Consider the following 23,370-nt stretch of genomic DNA (forward strand, 5'->3'; position numbering starts at 1 on the left):
GTTTATTTATTTCATAATTATTAATTAAATAATTAATTCATAAAAGCAAATAGTAATCTTCAGTGATTTAGGTTTTGTTTGAATTTTTGATTGAGTGATGTCCTTGGGTCATTAGTTGATAATGATTCTTGACAATTGAATTAGGTGTTACGAAAAGGTTTAGTTAGTTTGACTTGTAACTGTACCACGAAGGAAAGTTGTATTCCAGTTGTTAACTTTTGCATCCATCATCGAGCATCATGTTTCGTATTCCGCATCATGTTAAACATGGCATTGTTACTACGTGTAGTGAACGAAGGTGAAAACGTGGTAGTTAATCAAGTTGTGGAGGAGGTTAATCCGTCTGTTGAGGTCGGATCGAATACTTGTGGAACATCGCAGGAACCGGACTTTTCCGTCAACGAAGGCAAGCCCCGGATGCATACAATCCTATCTTGTGTTTTACAAATTAATTTCGCTTTTGCTTTCCTATACTGCATTAAGTGATTAGAAGTCAAGTGGAAACCTAATTGGTGCATTACCAGCCTTGCTTTTCCATATCTACCTTGATTACCTGTTTTATTCGTATATGACTAGTTATGCTTAGTCATGCTTAGTCGGGTGATTACCTGTCACCTGCGAGTTTTAAATGGATCTTTGGTTACTTATGTTATCACGATATATGAGCATGTGAAGTAATAAATCTAGACCGGGCGGACTCGGTGTGTGTGAGCCACAAGACATGGAGGTCTTGTGAGCGGGTTCTTTCCACCTGTGTTGGTTAAGGTCCGTCCGTTGTTGAACTATGTGCGGTGAGACTTTGTAGTGCTAACCACATACTCCAGTAAGCCTTAACTTGGCTATTCTATTATGAGAATGGCTACTCGCGCACTAGGAGTGGAGAGATGGCAGGAATAGCGTGTACCCACGTGGCAATGGGCTGGATTGGTGGAGTACTGTATTCTCAGGTGGCGCGGACCCGTTCTTGTTTTAGAGGATCCGAGAATAGGTTGGTATATGTAGGTCAGGGACCTGCATATGTCGTGTGGTCTGGAATCCCCAGCTGGGTTATAATCGGTTCGAATCGTTGTTGCTCCTCGGTTATGGAGACTCACTTCTCTGTTCATCATCGTAGTATTAATAACTGGAACTTAAGGATGGTTTGAGAAGATGTTGTATATGAAGTTCATGATCTCATTACAGATCATGGCAGATTCATATGTGGTTCTTATAAAGTTTTATATGTTGAAATAAAGAATTTTGTTAAAGAGCTTTTACGCAAAATAACTTTGATTATTGCTAAAGCTATACCTTGAATCCCTAAGCCTGCATTCCTGAGTTTATCTGTTCTTATTTTGGTTAAGTCTTGTTGAGTACTTTTGTCCTCAGGGTTCGTTGACCCTTGTTGCAGGTGAGCCTTATGAGCAGATCTGTTTTGGATCGTGTTGCATGACTATTGTTTATTCTAACGATGAGAAGTAAATGTGTGGTCCTTGGGCAGGGCAGTTCTATTGTGTGTTTTGTATTATGTTATAATGCCACTCCACTACTACTATGGTTTGTAATAATTATCAAACTTAGTTTGTAAGGTTTGAAACAACTGGTTTGTAAACTATGTTATCGTAAGTATTCCGCTGTTTTTACTCTAATGTATATATTTGAATAAATGTTGTAATACTACAATGACTCTGTAATGTGATCCTGCTCAGAAATCATGGATGATTCGGGGTTCCCTGAGGACACCCGACAGTCTTCTTAAGTTACCTGGAACATATGCATAGATGTCAAAGGTCGTTGGACAGTGACAGGTGCATGTGGGCCCTATAATTTAGGAGGTTCTGCCACAGAATGGTATCAGAGCGATCGTTACAAAGTTTTTGTTTATTGTTTTACAAAAACTTCAAAATGATTTGGGATGACTAAATTTAACTTGTTAATTTGGTCCAAATTGCTTCTGACTTATCTTATTTCTTTCTCACCATTCCTTATTTGATTAAAAAGGTTTTGTGTGGTGGAGTAGTAATCTTACTATGCCCTATATAAAAACAAATGCTGTTTATGTGCATTATAAGCTTTGATGTTTTTGTTCGTAAGAACGATTCATGCATCATGATTAATTCACTCGTTACTTCCTTCACCTCTGAGTCTGGAGTTGAGTAGTGAGTCTGGTTTGAGTAATGTAATCCATCCTAGCTGCTCTTTAGACTTTGATCAAGTGGTCTTACTTGGATTAAATTGGCTTCCTACAGTATGGCTCGTACCAAGATGACACCTCGTAAGTCCACTGGACCCAAAGGAGTTCCTCGTCACCAACTTGCCCCTAGGAATGATGATGCTAGCAGTAGCAGCTCTAGGCCTAATCCCTAGGCAGAGATACAGAGGATTTCTGCAGAGTTAGCACAAGCTACTAGAGATAGGGCTATGGATACAGCTATCCAGGTAGGAGAACTACAGAATCAATTGAGGCGTCTCACCACCGCACACAGGAACTGCGAACGTATGTTAGTTCGTATGGTGGAAGGAAGAAATGAAGCTTGGCATAGGGAAAATGTAGCTAGAGCTAGAACTCATGAGCTAGAATTCTATGTAGAAGATTTAGAAGAACATAATACTTATCTGCATGAGGAAGTTCATAGGCTAAGCAATCTACTAGATCCGAATCATGAACCCCAAGCTGATGCCATGGACCCTGGTGTCATCCTTGCCGATGATGACGAATCAGAAGAGGAAGAAGAAGAAGATCCCGAAGAATTAGTAATGATCGATGAAAGTGATAATGAAGGCGGTAATATTTCCGGAATGGATACCGAGCCTAAAGTTTGAAATAATCAAGGAAAGGAGTAGAGTTGTATAATAGTTAGTTCTAGTTAAGTTATGTAGTCTTGTTTTGGTACTTGTGAGTTTGTGTTTATATTAGTAAACTCTATGTAATGTGTCTAGAGTAAGCTTTAGTGCAATTCAATAAAGACTTGTAATAAAGTTTGGTTTGTTATGAGCAGATGCGTCGTACGCGGGGTTCGTATATTCCGAGAACTTCACAAGATGAGGATGGTATTCCAGATCCGCCACCAGTTCCAACAAATCTGGCTGATGCTATAACCGCACTTGTCAATGTGACGGTCGAAAATTCTCGTTTGCTTCATGAGATAGCTCAGAGTAATCAGAATCAGATGCAAGGAAACCGTGGTCGCCATCATAATAGACAGGAGGCCACATATGTTGATTTTACAAACACAAGACCACCGGTGTTCACCAAGGCAGATGAACCATTAGAGGCTGATGACTGACTTCGAACCATGGAGTAGAAATTTGATCTTATTCCATGCACGGAGTATCAGAAACCTCCGTTTGCCGCTCAGCAACTTAGAGGAGCAGCAAGTGCTTGGTGGGCAAACTTAGTGGCTATGCAACCAGCTGGCATTCCAATAACTTAGGCTGAGTTCTGTACTACCTTTAGAGCCCATTATATCCCTGAAGGAGTTATGGCTATGAAGCTGGATGAATTCCTTGCTTTGAAGCAAGGAGATCAAACGGTGATGTAGTATGTGGGAAGATTCAATCACCTGTCACAATATGCATCTGAACATGTCAATACTTATGCCAAGAAGAAGAGGTGGTTTATGAGAGGTCTAAATACCAAGCTGTAGACAATGATGACAACTTGTACTAATGTTACTTATCATGAGGCAGTAAATATTGCAATTGCTTCAGAGTCAAAGTATCGGCAGCATAAGGAGCTAAAAAAGAAAAAGAGTATGCCGTCTGGATCTTTTGGGGGAAATCAAAAGAGGCAGAGGGTGATCTATCATCTAGTAAATCATAATCGTCCTCCTTATTATCCGCCACAGTCTCAAGCCGAGCAACAGTCAAATGTCCATTCTGCTATAACCTACCCAAATTCACAGTCGACCAATGCTCCTGGTGGCAATGCTCCAACGTCCTAGGGTCACAATTAAACGTGTTACAATTATGGAAGGACTGGTCATTTCTCTAGGGAATGTCCATATCCTAGGCAGGCTAATCAAAATTATTAGAAGGCCCCTACCAATCAACAACAGGGTCAGGCACCAAACAAGAACCCCAATCAGAATGCTTAGAAGGGCAAAGATGAGAGGAAGATAGGACGGGTGTTCTATATTCAAGCTGGATAAATTCCGGAAGGGGAGCCAGTGATGATGGGTATGTTTCCTGTTGCCAATCACCCTACAGTTATACTTTTTGATTTGGGTGCATCTCATTCATTCATCAATAGAACATTTGTGGTAAAGCATGAAATTTCAATTGGGGCAACAAAGGAAAATTTCTTTATACAGTCGCCCGGGGGATGTCTATGTACTAAGGAAATGGTATACCAGGTACCTGTAAACCTAGGTGGGCATATTTTTCCCACTACCATGATTATCCTTAAGGATCAGGATATAGATGTAATCTTGTAAATGAATTAGATGTATCAGCATAAGGCTGTTATAGATGCTTTGAATAGGACATTAAGGGTGAGTTTGCCTGATAGTAATTCTCAACTTCTCATCCAACTTCCAACCTTAAGAAGATCAGTGGGCAAGGTTTGTGCAACTGCTGTCAAAGAGATTAAAGATATCCCAGTAGTGTGTGAATTTCCAGATGTGTTTCCTAAAGATTTATCCGGCCTACCACCTGATAGGGATGTACAGTTTAACATAGAGTTGCAACCTAGAACAGCTCCAATTTCTCAGAGAGCTTATAGGATGCCACCTAAGGAATTGGCCGAGTTGAAGACTCAGTTACAAGAATTGATTGAAAAAGGGTTTATCCAACCTAGTTCATCACCTTAGGGATGTCCGACAATTTTTGTGAAAAAGAAAGATGAGACCCTAAGGTTATGTGTCGACTATCGTCCGTTGAATGAAGTGACCATCAAGAATAAGTATCCCTTACCTCGGATAGATTTGCTTTTTGATCAATTGGCCGGAGCCAAAGTTTTCTCTAAGATAGATTTGAGGTCAGGATATCACCAAATCAAGATAAAGCCTGAAGATATTCCCAAAACGGCATTTACCACAAGATATGGATTATATGAATACTTGGTAATGTCTTTTGGTTTGACAAATGCTCCAGCTCATTTTATGTATCTGATGAATTCAGTATTCATGCCTGAGCTAGACAAGTTTGTAGTGGTGTTTATTGATGGCATCCTAGTATATTCCAAGAATAAGAAAGAACATGCGAAACATCTCAGAATTGTTCTGACCCACTTAAGAGAACATCAACTATATGCTAAGTTCAGCAAGTGTGATTTCTGGCTTAAGGAAGTACAATTTCTTGGACATGTCTTGTCAGCTGAAGGCGCTGCAGTTGATCCAAGCAAAGTGAAGGATGTGCTTGATTAGAAACCACCAACCATAGTTCATCAAGTTCGGAGTTTTCTGGGATTGGCGGGGTATTACCGTCGGTTTATTCCAGATTTCTCTAAAGTATCAAAGTCCATAACTGAGTTGTTGAAGAACCAAGTTAAGTTTGTCTGGTCAACTGATTGTGAAGAGGCTTTCTAGACTTTGAAGAGACTGTTGACTACTGCACCGGTGTTAGCCCAACCTGATATCGAGAAGCCGTTTGATGTTTATTGTGATGCTTCAGGTATTGGTATTGGATGTGTGTTGATGCAAGAAGGCCGAGTCATTGCCTATGCATCTAGGCAACTTAAGCAACATGAAGAACACTATCCAACTCATGATCTGGAATTAGCAGCTGTGGTCCATGCTCTAAAGATTTGGCGGCATTACCTACTTGGTAATACGTGTCATATTTATATAGACCATAAGAGCTTAAAGTATATTTTTACTCAGTTAGAGTTGAACATGCGACAAAGAAGATGGTTAGAACTGATTAAAGATTATGACTTAGAAGTACAGTATCACCCCGGTAAAGCAAATGTGGTTGCAGATGCCCTCAGTCGCAAAAGTTATTGCAATTGTCTAGTAGTGAGAACAATGGGCTTGACTTTATGTCAAGAAATGGAGAAGTTGAATGTAGAAGTAATTCAACAAGGTAGTTCGACAAACATAATTGTTGAAGCCACTATTCGAGATCAAGTTATTGCTGCTCAGAAGGAAAACAAGGGTATAGCCCATATCAAAGAAAGGGTCAGGAATGGAAAAGCAGAATGCTTCAGCATAGATGATGAAGGTGTGTTATGGTTCAAGGATCGCCTGGTAGTACCAAAGGTTCCTGAGTTGCAGCAGTCAATTCTGGAAGAGGCACATGCTACGAGGTTATCTATCCATCTAGGAAGCAACAAGATGTACCATGACTTGAAGCAAAGTTTTTGGTGGACTAAAATGAAAATAGAGATTGCTAGATATATAGCAAAGTGTGATACTTGTCAAAAGGTGAAAGCTATACATTTGAGGTCTGCTGGTGAATTACAACCATTACCTATTCCATCTTAGAAGTGGGAGAACATAAGTATGGACTTTATTGTTGGTCTACCCAAGACATCAAAGGGATTAGACTCAATATGGGTTATTGTAGATCGACTAACCAAGTCAGCACATTTTCTTCCTGTTCAGAATACATATCCCACTATATGGTATGCCAAGATGTATTTAGAGCGAATTGTGAGTCTCCATGGAGTACCCAAGACTATTGTGTCAGATAGGGGTACACAGTTTGTCTCTAGCTTTTGGAAACACTTGCATTCTTCATTGGGTACCAAGCTCCTGTATAGTACAGCTTATCATCCACAGACTGATGGACAAACTGAAAGAGTCAATCAGGTGCTTGAAGATATATTAAGGTGTTGTGTCCTTAACTATTCCAATAAGTGGGATGAATGCTTACCTTTGGCCGAGTTCTTATACAACAATAGTTATCAGGAAAGCATTAGAATGGCTCCATTTGAAGCACTCTATGGTCATAGGTGCAGAACATCGCTAAGTTGGTCTGAGCCTGGAGAAAGAAGGTTCTTTGGGTTGACCTTGTGAAAGAAACAGAAGACAAGGTTAAGCAAATACAAAGTAATTTGAAGATAGCTCAATCCCGACAAAAGAGTTATGCGGATAGACGACGTAGACCATTGGTGTTTAACAAAGGAGATTTTGTATATCTGAAAGTATCACCAATGAAGGGAGTTACCCGTTTTGGTGTTAAAGGCAAGTTGGCACCTCGATATATTGGACCATTTCAAATTTTGGAGAGGTATGGAAAAGTGGCATATCGCTTGAAATTACCAGAACATCTTTCTGCTGTGCATGATGTATTCCATGTTTCTCAACTGAAGAAATGCCTCCGAGTGCCTGAGCAGAATGTTGAGGTTGAAGGAGTGGAACTTGAACCAGATTTGACTTATTCCGAATATCCTATCCGAGTTTTGGATCGGAAAGATCGTGTTACTCGAAGAAGGACAATCAAGTTCTACAAGATACAATGGAATCAACATTAAGAAGAAGAAGCTACTTGGGAATCAGAAGATTACTTATTAGAAAAATTTCCAGAGTTTCTTGCGTCAATATAGAGTAATGTTAGTTAAGCTAGGTTGATACAAATTGTGTTTTGTAAAAGGACCTCAACTATTTTATGGATAAATTTTGTATGTGTTCTTGCGACACATTTCCTTTTCCATTACTTACCCTATGGCTTTGCATCTCGGGGCGAGATTTCTTTTAGGGGGAAGGATTGTAACACCCCAGGTGTTTAAATATTAAAAACAGGACATGTCATCATATGCATTGCAAGGCATTGGTCATATTGCAAACTTTGATATGTATTCACTAAAACAAGTTTACATTTATGTTATGAGTGTTGAATTGAATTGTTTGAGTCAAGTTCAAAATTTGGTTTGGATTTGAATTTTCGAGAAAACCCTGATTTTCAGCATTTAAATTCTACCCTGAAAACTCATTTCAAAATCTAAGCATATTTTGGGGTTGAGCCTAAAAGCAAAAGTGTAGAGCTTGGCAAGTTATACAAAGTTTGTTTTTGGAGTTTTTAAAGTTGTTATAAAAAAATTGAAGTAATTCGAAAAGGCGTAATTCGTTAAATGTCCCCTATTTGAATTCAAAAGTTCATTTCAAAATGTAGACCGAATTAGGGGTTGGTTATAAAAGCAAAGTTGTAGAACTTTAAATTTTGAACAACTTTTATTTTTGGAGATTTTTGAGTTGTTATACAAATTTGGGAGTAATTTGAATTTGAAAACAAAGGGCAATTCTATAATTACTGTGAACAGTGTTCACCGCCTAAGCTACACCGCCGACGACCTTTGGTTTGCTTCCAGGCGTGGTCGTTGTCGTCTTTGGCGTCGCACTGGCGCGGTGAAGGCCACAGTGCAGCTTCCTTTTGCTTCTAAGCCGCGCTATTTAGCCTGAGTCATCGTCACCGTCGCTCTTTCTTCTCCTCTGCTTTTGCCGTCGCCACCGCCATAACTCCGGCGAGCTCTCACCGTCGCTTTAGCGCACTCCAGCCACTGCAAAGCTTGTCACAACTCCGCCTGCTCCTTGCTCACTCAGCTGACCTACCACTGTAGCTTGGTTTCGCCGAGAGTCACCGTTCATCGCTGTTCTTCTTCGCGGCCGTCCGTAGCGCCGCCGAGCTCCACCTCTCCGTGGCCAGCGCTCTTCGGTGAGCCGTTGCCCGTGATCAGTATACCTATGGCTTTTGTCTCGATGCTGTGGTACTTAATCCGTTGTTGCTTGGTCGTTTTGCCCACTGCAGTCGCCGGTTCGCTGCCGTCGACGATCTCTGCTTCGCTATGACCACCATGAACGTCGACTCACCTCTCTTTGTTCCTCCGGCTTGTCCATCGCCTTCAACATGATCGGGGTGAGCTCCTGGTTCTACCTATGCCTTTTGTTTCACCATTTTTGGTTTCGCTTCGCCGGCATAGCGCCGCCGAGCCGCCATGTCCGCCATGGCCGGTGCCGTGCTCATCTTGTGCCGCAATCGATGCAACTAAGGACGTTAGTTGATGCGCATAGTCGTGGGGAGCATGTTGGTGTAGTGCCTTCGCCGTTGGTCTCACCGACGGCGAGGAATCGCCGGTCAGTGCGTGTGTCGCCGGAGTCAAAGCCTGAGGTTGAAGATGACATGTGGGGTTGGATTGTCAGTGACTGTGTAGTTCATAAATGGATTTTTCTATTTTCAGGAATGAATGAATAGTGTCTATTTTTGTTATTTTTGTGTAGATTTATTTAGAGCTCCAAAAATTATGAAAATTTTTGTGTGACTTCTCTGTGATGTATATTATTTAAGAAAAATATGAAATGTTATTTTTCAGCACTTTTTGAATGTGATGAAAATTGCTTAATTTATTAATAAATGGATTTCCATGATTTTTCTAGGCTTATTTAATTGTCCAAAAATTATGAAATTTGTTTTGCCACTTACTTATCATGTGATAAACATTTACAAAAATTTTGAGGTCAATTGGAACAAGTTGATTTATTTCATAATTATTAATTAAAAAATTAATTCATAAAAGCAAATAGTAATCTTCAGTGATTTAGGTTTTGTTTGAATTTTTGATTGAGTGATGTCCTTGGGTCATTAGTTGATAATGATTCTTGGCAATTGAATTAGGTGTTACGAAAATGTTTAGTTAGTTTGACTTGTAACTGTACCACGAAGGAAAGTTGTATTCCAGTTGTTAACTTTTGCATCCATCATCGAGCATCATGTTTCGTATTCCGCATCATGTTAAACATGGCATTGTTACTACGTGTAGTGAACGAAGGTGAAAACGTGGTAGTTAATCAAGTTGTGGAGGAGGTTAATCCGTCTGTTGAGGTCGGATCGAATACTTGTGGAACATCGCAGGAACCGGACTTTTCCGTCAACGAAGGCAAGCCCCGGATGCATACAATCCTATCTTGTGTTTTACAAATTAATTTCGCTTTTGCTTTCCTATACTGCATTAAGTGATTAGAAGTCAAGTGGAAACCTAATTGGTGCATTACCAGCCTTGCTTTTCCATATCTACCTTGATTACCTGTTTTATTCGTATATGACTAGTTATGCTTAGTCATGCTTAGTCGGGTGATTACCTGTCACCTGCGAGTTTTAAATGGATCTTTGGTTACTTATGTTATCATGATATATGAGCATGTGAAATAATAAATCTAGACCGGGCGGACTCGGTGTGTGTGAGCCACAAGACATGGAGGTCTTGTGAGCGGGTTCTTTCCACCTGTGTTGGTTAAGGTCCGTCCGTTGTTGAACTATGTGCGGTGAGACTTTGTAGTGCTAACCACATACTCCAGTAAGCCTTAACTTGGCTATTCTATTATGAGAATGGCTACTCGCGCACTGGGAGTGGAGAGATGGCAGGAATAGCGTGTACCCACGTGGCAATGGGCTGGATTGGTGGAGTACTGTATTCTCAGGTGGCGCGGACCCGTTCTTGTTTTAGAGGATCCAAGAATAGGTTGGTATATGTAGGCCAGGGACCTGCATATGTCGTGTGGTCTGGAATCCCCAGCTGGGTTATAATCGGTTCGAATCGTTGTTGCTCCTCGGTTATGGAGACTCACTTCTCTGTTCATCATCGTAGTATTAATAACTGGAACTTAAGGATGGTTTGAGAAGATGTTGTATATGAAGTTCATGATCTCATTACGGATCATGGCAGATTCATATGTGGTTCTTATAAAGTTTTATATGTTGAAATAAAGAATTTTGTTAAAGAGCTTTTACGCAAAATAACTTTGATTATTGCTAAAGCTATACCTTGAATCCCTGAGCCTGCATTCCTGAGTTTATCTGTTCTTATTTCGGTTAAGTCTTGTTGAGTACTTTTGTCCTCAGGGTTCGTTGACCCTTGTTGCAGGTGAGCCTTATGAGCAGATCTGTTTTGGATCGTGTTGCATGACTATTGTTTATTCTAACGATGAGAAGTAAATGTGTTGTCCTTGGGCAGGGCAGTTCTATTGTGTGTTTTGTATTATGTTATAATGCCACTCCACTACTACTATGGTTTGTAATAATTATCAAACTTAGTTTGTAAGGTTTGAAACAACTGGTTTGTGAACTATGTTATCGTAAGTCTTCCGCTGTTTTTACTCTGATGTATATATTTGAATAAATGTTGTAATATTACAATGACTCTGTAATGTGATCCTGCTCAGAAATCGTGGATGATTCGGGGTTCCCCGAGGACACTCGACAGTCTTCTTAAGTTACCTGGAACATATGCATAGATGTCAAAGGTCGTTGGACAGTGACAGGTGCATGTGGGCCCTATAATTTAGGAGATTCTGCCATAGGAAAGGGCGAGGCGACACTGGTCCTCCCTAGACTGCTGGGGTCCAAGGGAGACACCGAGCTGGCGCTCAAGCCTCTCGTGGTTGAGGCCGATGGAGGGGAGAGATTGGATGGCGATGTGGGCCAATGCCAACTCTATTCCCACCGTGATGATGAAGTCTAGGTTCCCGAAGTGCACGTGTGCGCCTAGGACCCAGCTGATATCATGGCTACCCATCTGTGGCCTAATGTTTATCGTCGGAACATGCAAATGTCCCCTACCTAGCGCGCCAACTGTCGGTGTTTCGAATAAACACCAACTAGTAAATTTATATTTGTTGCGCGTTAGGCCCGGATGGTGTACTAAAGGACACAAGGTTTATACTGGTTCGGGTAGAATGTCCCTACGTCCAGTTTGCTGCTCCTCATGTTATTAGCCCTGAAAAAAGGTTAAGAGTAGGGGGTACAAACGGCCGAGAGAGGGACATGTCATAAGTCTCTGATGGAAAGGTCGAAAGGATGTCAAGAGCTCGGTTGCTGCTTGGCTGTGTGTTGTGTGATGTGTTGTGTGTGAAATTGATCCATCCCCTTAGTGGGGTGCCCTGCCCTCCCTTTTATAGACCAAGGGGGAGCAGGGATTACAGATGGGAGAAAAAGGAAAAACCAGAGGTAGAGAAGGTCCTTTGAGGTGCCGGGTCTTCCTTTTTCCTTGAACCTGCCCTGCTGACATGGCAGACGGTGCCAGGGATAGCACATTCGCTGATCCTGATAGGGCCGTGCTCTGGCTTCGTTCAGCAAGTGGTTACGTTCCATCCTACTCTAGCGGATGGTGCGGCGTGCCAGGGTGCCAAGCCATGACCCTACGGGGAGTAGACAGGGAAGTGACCATACGCCCGTTACTGTAGACAATGTGAGTTCCCTCTTGGATTATAGTGGTTGTCGTATGCTTATGTCAGGATCCGCGTCCGTGGGCTGATGGCGGCACCCACAACACTGTAAGATAAAAGTCGGTGCCTACAACACTGTTTATGCTCTGTCATGCCTAGAAGGGCTTAAAGTGCCCGTCCCGTCATATCCTGACGGTACTTGCCCGCAGGCGTGCAGGGTATGGTCTTCGGTACTGCGGTTGACTTGAGTGTCCTGTCTTACCCTGTGCTCGTCATTATGAAGGATCAGGGCGTAGACGTTGTGCGAAGCGGAGCCAGCCCTCAGATGTCGGGCGAGGTGGAGCCTGCCCTCCCCTTGGGGGTTGGGCGAGGCGGAGCCTACCCTCAGACGTCGGGCGAGGCGGAGCCAATCTTCAGTCATTCGGGCAAGAAGTGTAGCTGTGTTTTTGTCTGTTCAGAACTATTAACGTCTGACGGTTATTAACTCATTCTCTTTGGGTACCCCAGTATTAGGTCCCCGAGATCTTGTGATAGACACGCTAGTTCTTGAGCGGTGGTCTCACCTAGACGTAGCACTGCATTAACCATGTTAAAACTATATGTATAGTTGTGATCTCAGTCATGATCATTCATGTGATCTGTTTTAGCCTTCTAGCTTCTCTTGTGTTGCTTCTCTCCCACGAAGATTGGTCTGACTTGAGTCCGTTGAGACAAGGGTCATATGGAGGTTGCCTCTTCACTTAGTGAGAATGATGGGTGTTGTGAGGAAAGTTGAGTGGTGAGACAGTGTGTGGAGCGAGAGGTGAGAATGATAGTGATGATAGTGTGGATTGGTTTTGAGGAAATATAATATAATACTTTCTAACTTACCTGCTAAGAATGTAAACTACAACTAAATTATTAGGATCACCATATCCTTTCATCTTCTATTTTTCCACTAAATGTCATTGGTCTTGACCATGACCTGCATACATCTTATGTTGTGCAGATGTCTAGACTTGCAGTGTTGTTGAGAACAGTAGTTGGTTCTTGTCTACACTCAATGATGCATGTGGATTGGAGTCTCACCAAACTTCGCTGCTATGACTAGAATATTGGTGTTTTTTTATTGAGCCCAAAACACTTGTATTTGAACTATTGCAATATTTATAGTTTTACTCTGATGTATTGTATGGATTGTAATCAACTGAAAAATGGATGTCTGGGATAGTCGAGATATCTTGGACTAACAAAGAGGGGCAAAAGAATCAGAATTTTTGTTTTCGCATGTTTGTTCAAATGTTATTTACTTTGTTTTGTATACGGATATATAACTGCACGACTGTTCACATGCATGTTAGTACTAAGTAGTACGACCTCTCGGAGGAGCATTTCCTCTTCGCGAAACACCTCGATTGTAAGATGTCGCCAGTAATCCATTGTTGTTTGCGTTTGGTTGTAATCCTTTGGTTTTAGCATCGTGCGTGCTTGTGGTTGTAGTTTTTTCACTTGTATTTTCAGCTTGTAAGCCCTCCAAGCCATATTTTTTTCCTTTTACGAATTACACATATAGATATAAACACGCATATATACACACATGCACACTCAACTCTTGTATGAGAGAGAAACACTGTTTGGCTGGATGGATGAATAGTGCCATGTGAGGGGAAACCAGCCGGCTGGCTGGTTTCTTAAGACCAGCGAACAGCCCCTAAGTTTTGTTTTCAGCTTATAAGTCCTCCTAGTCAGGCTATCTACTTGATTTTTTCCCCCTGCTATATTCAATAAAACCTGCATTTTGTTACGCCGTTCGTTAAATATGGAAAGAAAGAAGGCCGTTGACATTTCAGTGGCAACTTCTCATAAAGTTACGACCAAGCGCATTTCAATAGGGCTCGCTGTAACATCTCCTTTGCATTGATCTTGAACTTACATTTTGCGTCCTGGTGATGTGCACATTTGTGTCCCTAATTTTTTAGATAGATAATTTCAACCTAGAAGAGATATGGGTATGCATGGCAATCTTAAACCATTCGTCGCCAAGCTTCTCGTGAGTCGTGACACTGGATAGCATCATCAACTGCTCATAATCTGTCAAGATTCTGGGGGGAAAAAAGAAAATGCACAAATGATGAGAGCAACACATAAAGTTGGTCAAATAAGATGGATTCCTTTTTGTACATGAGACGATTTGTCAGTATATTCCTTATAAAAAAGACAGCCCGCATATTGTGTCATTGACAGCCGGTGGGATGTAGATATTTCAATAGCAGGCATGTTTCTTAGGAATTTACTATGCGTGTTGCAATGTTTCATTGACAGGTGACACCATCTGTCCGTATAATGTGTCATTGACAGGTGGGACGATGTAGACATTTCAATAGCAAGCTTCTTAGAAATTTACTGGACATGTCACATATTTCATTGACAGTTGGGAGCATCCTATATATCATATAACAACGTACACGTTTCTCCTTTAGATACAGATAGATGTGTAGTACAAGTTAACGTCTTAACGAGTTGGGCATGTCGTTACTAGGTCAACGAGTCAATTCTGTGCCGTTTAAGGCTTGTGAAACACTATTTTCTTTTTCATGAGTTGACAAAGTTGCACTAAAACTCAGCATATGCGCGGCGGTTACACAACATCCAAAAATCTATGCTTCTGAACTAAGTTAGCACAAGATTTCATTCTTTCAAGTAGTTGCCAGCTAAGATTGACGATCATGTCCATGCATGCTCCAACAAAATTGACGAGGAGCTTTTGTTAACCCAAAGAACGACCACACGTCTAAAGGCTTAGCGTGTCCAAATAGCACGAAGATCGGCCACAAGCTCTGTCAAGAAGCATGTCAAACAGTAAGTATAGGGTTGAAAATATTAGAGCAAAAAAGAATAAAAGAGTAAGAGAAAAAGGCATAAACGATAAATTTTATCTAATGGATCCCTCAATTGTCTATGGGGATATCTTCATCAGATCATGCATGTTTCCTAGAATTTGCTTCGGACTGGGCCAAACACGTCCGAGTTCAAAACCAAGCCTAGTCGGCTTCTGAAGGGTGAATCTTCCCGTAATTTTCTGATTTGGACTCCAAATTAGCTGTTCTATATATGTTTTTTCAATCATCCCGATGTGAAAAAAACGTAATGGTGAATTCAATTCTACATTTTGACAAAGTTGCCAAACCCGGCCTGCCCGACTTTCCAAGAAAACACAGGATTAGTCTCCGTCTGTCAATTTTGGTCATCGGCATATGACTCCTAGTTTTTTTAGTAAAGCTTGTATACTAAAAAAACATTATTCTAGACTATAACAATCTAAGGTCAATTATCAATAACAGTTCATCGACCATTTTGCTCTAATGGCGATAAACATGTTACCAGCCATTTTTCTATTTGAGTTTTGCTAGAATCACCTCCTCTTGTTGCTCCATCGATTATTTTTTACGCATCCGCTACAATCTTGTCTTTTGTGTGTGAGATAAGCCTGAGGGACACCACCACGGCTGATTGAGATGTAGAAACTTCCTTAATGTCCTTCTCACCTTATTATGATTTGAAGATGCAGCTTTGACCAGATTATTTCTATCAACAATCGGTAGTGGTGATGAATTATAGTTTGAGTATGTAGCATGACACAAGAGATATAATTGTTGAGTCTTCTTCTTTGGAGAAGTATAGAGGAGGGAAAGCTCATAAGAGAAAAAAAAGTTTGGTGGTTGGGTTGATAACAAGGGGAATACAGGAGGTGCCAACAAATCTTTTGTATTCACATGGGTACCTTTGTTTTTCTTGTGATAGTATTTTTAAGTCTTAGAGTCATCACACTCGCATGCGAAATCCAACGGCTAAAAGGGCTGGCAACTGTCAGAGTAAGTCGCCTGTGTCCATTTATTAGTTGTTTCCAGTGGAAATACGATGTTTGAAAATTGTAGCTAGCAAAAGGACTACAAATTAAAATGCTAAAGTGAGTCACACTATCGGCTTATTATTTGCTTGCAAAGAAAAGATATGGTTGGAACCACATAGCGCATAGAATCTGAGAATAAACGTATAAAAAATGGTTGACAACATAATATAGCTAAAAGTCCATTCTCAAAACTATTGGATTAATAGAGGCATTGGAGAAAAACATAAGCATATATGAAAACTGAGTAAAAGATAGTGCCTAATTTATCTTTTGTTACATCAAAGAGACTAATTTCTTTCTAACCATCGTTTTTAGAAGCATCCCCTATCCGTGTCAAGTCCTCTTTCTGTCTCTGATGCATCGATCTTCTTGCCAATAATAGTTACGACACCTAACCAGTTTCCTCAAAACAATTCACGCTGGGGTGGTGGGGTGTGGGTGTGTGTGTGTGTGGGGTGGGGGGGCGGGGGCGGGGTGGGGGGGGGGGGGGGGGGGATGCAACCTAACACCATTGTACGCTGGCCTGGAGCATCTCCATCACTCTATTCGCTTGATCTCATCAGCTATGATACAGTGTTTTTCTCTCACAGCAAAACAACATCAACCGGTTTATAAGCCACAGAAACGATTAAAACAACAGGATGCATATTAGCACAGGCTTACCTGGCTCATACGTGGTGATGTGGTGTCGTCAACCCATCCATAAAGCGGCATTAAGACTTGGTCTGTCAGATACCTCGCACTCGCTGTGTGGAGAGTCTCGTGGTCTGGCTTTGTGCTTGTGCGTCATGCCCAACTGGATCTGCCAGGTACGCTCCCGCTCGTCGGTGCGTGGAATCTGACAGGTATGCTCCCGCTCATTGACGCGTGGGATCTGCCAGGTATGGTCCAGCTCATTGGTATGGCTCTCGCTCATTGACACGTAGGATTTGTCAGATACGCTCCTGCTCATCATAACACGTCGTGTTACGTGGCATCGCTCAACATCCCCCCCCCCCCCCCCCCCCCCTCTCTCTCTCTCTCCGTGTTCTTATGTGGGTTGCCACAACGACGTCAGCATCAGTACTTGCTTGCCAAGTACGCTCCCGCTCATCGGTGCATGGAATCTGCCAGGTTCGCTCCCGCTCATCGGTGCGTGGAATCTGCTAGGTACCTCCCGCTCATTGACGCGTGTGATCAGCCAGGTATGGTCTAACTGATTGGCGTGTAGGATCTGCCAGGTGTGTTCTCACTCATCAACACGTAGGATTTTCCAGATACGCTCCCACTCATAATACGTCGTGCCACGTGGCATCACTCAACACTCCCCTCTTTCTCTGCCTATCCTGTTCGCTTGTTAGTTTCAGCCATGGCTTATCAGGCAGCCAACAGTGTTTTCCTCTCACAATAAACCAGCACCAGCCGGACTTATCAGCTCAGAAACCAACCAGCGAACAGATTGTATAGCTTATGTGGCTGCCACGATGGCATCGGCATCAGTACTGCCATGCATGTGGTGCTTTCACTGTCTTGTTTTTATCACTTGGTATCGTGCAGGCTCGCCCAGCAAGACATGAAGCTTTCCTTTGATTTTTTTTGGTAATAAAGAGTTTTCCTTTGAATTAAACAACAGTTATATATGTGCATGGACAATAGAGGGCCAGAGAAAGATACATTTTTATTAGTCTTGTATAGGTAATCCATTTGCTCCCACACGTTGAGAAACTCATGAGAAAATACATACAAAGAGAAAGGAAGTGGAGGAAAGTGGAAAAGAAACGGGGTCAGCATAGCTGTCAGCCCGTCCAAACCGTCCCCCTCCAGCGCAAAACCCCTTGCGGCCTGTCTGTCTGTCTCTTTCTCCTCCCAACCCAACCCAACCCACCTGATCATCAGATTCCTCCTCATCATTAAGCCACCTCGATCACAGCGAGGTTTTATATAGATCGAAGTGGACTGGTCCGCTTCCAAAAACCAGCCACGCACAGAGAGCGAGCGCACGGCGGCGTGCCGCGGCGCAGCAGGGGCAACGACGACAGCAGCCCGCGTCCCGCTCTCTGCCTGAAAGATCACCACCGCGCCAACAAGGCCGGCTCCCCCTCCGCTCCGCGTGCGCTAGCTCGCGATGGCAGCCCCGGCGTCGTCGTCGTCGTCGACGACGTCCGGGTCGCCGGCCACTACCGCCGGCGGCGGGCCGCGGCCGTACCGGTCGCGGTTCGGCGACACGACGCTGACGAAGGTGTTCGTGGGCGGGCTGGCGTGGGAGACGCCCTCGGAGGGGCTCCGGCAGCACTTCGAGCGGTACGGCGACATCCTGGAGGCCGTCGTCATCACGGACCGCCTCACCGGCCGCTCCAAGGGCTACGGATTCGTAAGCCGCCGCTCGCTCCCGCGCACATCCCACCACGCCACCTCTCTTCCCTTCCTTCCTGCCGCTTGGCGCGGTCGTGCACGTTTAATTTCTGAGGTGGCCGCCGGCCGTGTGTGCGTGTGTGCGCAGGTGACGTTCCGGGAGCCGGAGGCGGCGCGGCGCGCGGTGCAGGACCCGAACCCGACGATCGCCGGGCGGCGCGCCAACTGCAACATTGCCTCGCTGGGCCCGCCGCCGCGCCCCGCGCAGCAGCCTCAAGGTGAGTGACAATCACAAGGAATTGATGAAGGGAAACGTTAATCTCCTTCTAGTCGTTTGTTCCTTCCGAGTTCCGACACGACCCCATCCCGCGCTCATCATCAGCAACGCGACAACCCACCACGCGGCCGCGCAGAATTCCTGTTAGCCAGCCGGCCAGCCAGCCAGCACCCCGCCATTGCCACCGGACAAGCCTGCTCTTTCCCTTCCCCTTCGGCTAACACGAACGTGGCCGGCCGGCCGCCCGGCCGCCCGGCGGGAGGTAGCCGACGCACGGGCTGGCATGCAGTGAGGCTGACGGGTGGGGACGGGACCGGCCGCGCGGGTAAAGCAAGCTACGCTCTCTGCGTGCCAGCGAGAAGCGAGCGGGGAAGTCATGCGGGTGAGCTTGCCCAGGCTGGCCGTGTCAGTTCAATTGGGTTCGTGCTCCCCCTCCCCGCCCCCGCCCCCGGAGGCCGGAGCCCCACTCCGCGTGGGCGCGTGGGCGCGCGCCCGTATCCTCCTCCTCCCGATGGATCGCCATTTTTTATTGCCGCAGCGCAGACCAACTGGCAGTTGGAACGGCAGTTATGGGCTCCTCCTTGGATCGGTATCGCCAGCTCGCCCCCGATTTCTTTTTGGTAGTCTAATCGGTAGGAGTCTCGCTTTCACTGGCCGCCTTGTTGAGGTCGGTGCGTGGCGGCCAGTTCATCCCCGTCCGTGCCAGCGTGAACGAGGTGTAAAGTACGTAAAGGCAGGCCATGCCAGTGGCCATGGACGGCCGGGGTCTAGTCTAGTGGTAGTGGAGGGGAGAATCGGGAACGATCCTTTATCCTTTGGCCCCCGTGGATAGAAAACATATAGAAATAATAGTCGGCCTCGTTGCGTGCTTTTTGACTCGACCGATTTGGGGTTGGGGGTCAGCTTGCCAATGCGATCCCACTGCGCACTGACCAACTAAAATCCCCTGTTCCTCCGTAGCACTAGCACCACGCAACGCATGCTTGGTTTGGTTTGCCAACTTGTCTGCGTTGCTTGGCGTTGCAGGGTTTTACTAAAGCCTACACGCCTTGGCAGTAAAACTGAGTGCTTTTACTTACTTTTCAGTGCTGCTGCTAGTAGCCTGTAGCCTTGGCTTGTTGGCGAGAACTGAAAAGGACCGAGCGCGAAAACAGTAGACGAAGGCGACGAGCCGGCCGGCGACGCGAAGTCGCGAACCCACCCACCCAGTCAAAGCAGCGGCGCGCACATCACATGGCTGCGGCCTGCACGCGCAGATGGAAACAACAGCGCTGTCGGTTTTACCACCGGCCTTGCGCGCCCTCCTCCCCTCACCGCCTGAGGCCCCGTTTACTTCCGAAAATTTTTGGGTTTTGGGTACCGTAGCACTTTCATTTGTATTTGGTAATTAGTGTCTAATTATGGACTAATTAGGTTCGAAAGTTTCGTCTCGCGATTTCTCACCCAACTGTACAATTAGTTTTTTTTGTCTACATTTAGTACTCCATGCATGTGCCGTAAAATTCGATGTGACGGGTACTGCGCAAAAAATTTTAGCTTTTGGATGGAACTAAACGGGGCCTGAATTCGCTCTGCTGTCCGCAGCCTGCGGACCATTGCCTCATTTATTATTTGTCTGTTTGGCGGCGTTCGTTGCTTTCGCTTTCCGTTTCGCTAACTCATGGCAGGTAGTTGTTGTTACAGGCAGGGGTCCCTACGCGGAACAGGGACCCCACTTGCAGGTCCCGCAATTCATCCCCAGGGCGCCGGCCTCTCCCCAGATGATGCCCCAGCGGCAGCACGGTGGTGGCCTAGCTGCTATCTACCCGTCTCAGTTTGGGTCAGTGCCCTCCCTGTGCCATCTATACATTTCTTCGCTTCCCAAATTCTATCCCCAAATTGCTCAGATTCTTCATACAGGTACGGGTACATATGATGGTAAAACGTTGGAAGTATACAGTAGTACTAGAATCATGCCCGTGCTACAGAACATACTGCACTGTAATGCAACTTGTAGGCTCACTCACGACCATCATATAGTGTTTTATTACAGTTCAGAACTCTCAAAAGCCATTATTGTGTTAGAAGTCCGTACAGGTTCAGTTTGGGTGTTGGTCCTAATCGAACTCTGGTCGTCGTCGTCCATAGTACAAGATGTAGCCCATGCAAATGGGGGCGGCAGACACGGCATCATCATCTAGGCATTGTTGTCTCTTCGTTTGTTCATATCAGCCATGTTTTTCAGCTATGATACAGTGTTTTTCTCTCACAACAAAACAGCATCAGTTAACTTATAAGCCACAAAAACGATCTAGCGAAGAGTTCGGTCCCCCCCCCCCCCCACACCCCCCCCCCCCCCCCACACACACACACACACCATTGTTGTACGTCTCTTTCACCATGCCTGCCCGGGTGTTTGCCTCCCGCGCCAACAATGATCTCTGCTGCTTATTGGTGCGCTACAGGGTTTAGTGCCTCCTGCATAACAAGCATTAAAACGCCATGTTTATTTTGGCTCTTTCACAAATCACAATCGTGCTACAGGGGCTACTGCCTCCTTCCTTCTTTGTTTCTTTCCAAATTGGCTTGATTTTTGTCAAAACTGCAGTGTTCTTTCTCTTTTTTTTTAATAACATTCCACTAGGGGGTCAAACCCCTCCGGTTTCGTCAAAAACAAATGCAGTAGCTCATCCTTCCATTAATTTTTCTATACTTGAGAATAAATTGGGAAGGAGTACTAGTCATTGTTTTGTCTGAACTTAAGGAATTTGGGTTGGAGTTACCTTTTTTTCATTGCATGATGTAGTCCTGGTTCTGGAGCTGTGGAATGTAGGTCAATGATGTAGATTCTGGTCTTTACAGCCTTGGGGATGTTATGTACCGTACTGAATTATAGAGTGATAGCAGTGGATAAGTTGGGCCAGACATGGGCAGGCAAACCCAAGCATGCTCTTTTTTCAGTCAGGCCTTGTTTAGTTCCCTTCAAAGTTCCAAGTTTTTTCACTCTCTCTCCATCACATCAATTTTTGGACGCTTGCATGGAGCATTAAATGTAGGTAAAAAAAATAACTAATTGCATAGTTTAGTTGGAAATCACGAGATGAATCTTTTGAACTTAGTTGGTCCACGATTGGACAATATTTACCAAATAAGACGAAAGTGCTACTATTCATCGGGTTGAAATTTTCTTCAATCTAAACAAGGCCTCACTGAAGAAGCTCCACAAAACTTTTGCAGGTACTGGTACCCGCCTGACTTTCAATACCAACAGGTAAGCATGCTCCCCAGCCCTCCTTCAATTCTCATCTCCTTTGCTTTTACCTTTTCCTCACATGCAAAACCGCAACCTTGTCGTGCACATGCCCTAGGCCCAGCCAGCTCCACCCTACATGCATCCAGCGATAAATTTCACTGTTACCACATCTATGACCTTGATGACCTCGGCCATATGATATGACCTTGATGTTACCACCACCACTATGCTCGGCTTCTTTTTATGGTGCAAATCCAGATTTAGCATTAGTGCTCTGTCATGTTGTTATTAGTTCATCATGTGTGATCAACTCGAGGCTAATTTGATCTATGCAAATGTGCGATACTACTGATCAAGCAGGCCCTAGCCAATCCTCAAGTGCTGCAGAACTACTACGCTCAGCTGTATGGTCTGACCTCGCCCGCGGCGGCGGCACCCTACCACCAGTACCTCGGGTACGTGGCGCATCCGCCTCCAACGCCAAGGCCGGCGATACTGCCACCGCCGCCGGCGGCGGCACAGCAGGTCGCCGTGCAACCGTTGGCACAGCATCCGCCGCCGGCACAGCAGGTCACCGTGCAACCACTGCTTCAGCATCCACCGGCACAGATCCAGGCCGCCCCTTTCTTCCCGGCTTCCTCGCTTTCGCACAACTTCAGGCTCCAGCTGCCGCCGCCTCAAGCTATGCCAGTATTGCCTCCCAACACAACAGGTGTGTATGTTGACTTTCTCAGAAATTAGGATCTAGTAGTACAAGATAGTAGTAACTGATGCCTATATTTGCTACCGAAATGTTGCAGAATCTCTGCCAGCTGATCAGGCCGCTGCCTCTGCAGCTCGTGCGACAAATGCGAGCAGTACTCCGGGAGCCTGACCAAGAAGGATTCAAGGCAAACTGAAGATAAAGCATTGGATTCAACATAGCTTGAAATTAACTGTCTTTCTTTTGGGCTGAAGAAAAGAAGTTTCAATCGATCTGCTGCTACGGACGAAGTTATTGATGGTCTGTAACAGTCTCTCATCATGTTGGCTCCAAAACCAAACAAAAGGCACATTTCTTTTTTTCATTGTCCACCGATTCTTTACGAGTTTCGGCGAAGCTCCTCCTTGGTGAATCCATTGTAAAAATCTAGATTTTGCGTCTACATCTAAGGATTTTTTTTCTTTTCAAATGAACATCCAAGGATTTCTATAGAGAAGTTTTGAATTTTGGATGCATGACATGGATCACATTTCTAGAATCGGTAGCATAGGGGCGTTTTGCTCCCCTCAACTTATGGCTAAATCTGAAAAACACCCTCGAATAGTCGAAAATAGTTCAAAATCATTTCGATGGTGGCATTGGTTGATGTGGCATGCGGGCCCTATATGTTTTGGGCTCTTAGTCGTGTCATCTTTTATTGAATACTTAAGTTCCTAAACGATTTTAAACGAGCGCTTCCAATATGGTAAAGAGCATGTCTCTACGAAGAAGGTTTGAAAAATTCAAAGAATTGAATTTCATAATCAGATAGCTTCAAATGAATATATGGGCATCTAAAAAATAACTTGTGGGGTCCCACCA

The 23,370-nt window shown here is 44.3% G+C and overlaps 1 protein-coding gene across 2 annotated transcripts; it reads left to right on the forward strand.

Annotated features, from left to right (window-relative positions):
* The first annotated feature begins 17,936 nt into the window (after positions 1-17,936).
* Positions 17,937-23,024, forward strand: LOC136522661 (uncharacterized). 2 transcript variants are annotated; one of them, XM_066516469.1, is made up of 6 exons: positions 17,937-18,316; positions 18,446-18,575; positions 20,246-20,393; positions 21,791-21,824; positions 22,167-22,518; positions 22,607-23,024. In XM_066516469.1, the coding sequence occupies exons 1-6, from the start codon at positions 18,071-18,073 to the stop codon at positions 22,678-22,680; spliced, it is 984 nt and encodes a 327-aa protein (XP_066372566.1). In that variant the 5' UTR covers positions 17,937-18,070; the 3' UTR covers positions 22,681-23,024. The 2 variants fall into 2 exon arrangements, with proteins under 2 accessions (XP_066372566.1, XP_066372567.1); XM_066516470.1 differs by having other exon boundaries at positions 20,258-20,393.
* Positions 23,025-23,370: the final 346 nt, after the last annotated feature.

The sequence above is a fragment of the Miscanthus floridulus genome, chromosome 18 (assembly GCF_019320115.1).
Source record: "Miscanthus floridulus cultivar M001 chromosome 18, ASM1932011v1, whole genome shotgun sequence".
NCBI lineage: Eukaryota > Viridiplantae > Streptophyta > Magnoliopsida > Poales > Poaceae > Miscanthus > Miscanthus floridulus.

What these genes read in the sequence shown, in the direction of transcription:
- LOC136522661 (XM_066516469.1), top strand. Translation starts at nt 18,071, where the DNA reads ATGGCAGCCCCGGCGTCGTCGTCGTCGTCGACGACGTCCGGGTCGCCG. An exon ending in CCCCGCGCAGCAGCCTCAAG is followed by an intron (nt 18,576 to 20,245) that starts GTGAGTGACAAT and finishes CATGGCAGGTAG; the next exon opens with TTGTTGTTACAGGCAGGGGT. An exon ending in CTGACTTTCAATACCAACAG is followed by an intron (nt 21,825 to 22,166) that starts GTAAGCATGCTC and finishes CTGATCAAGCAG; the next exon opens with GCCCTAGCCAATCCTCAAGT.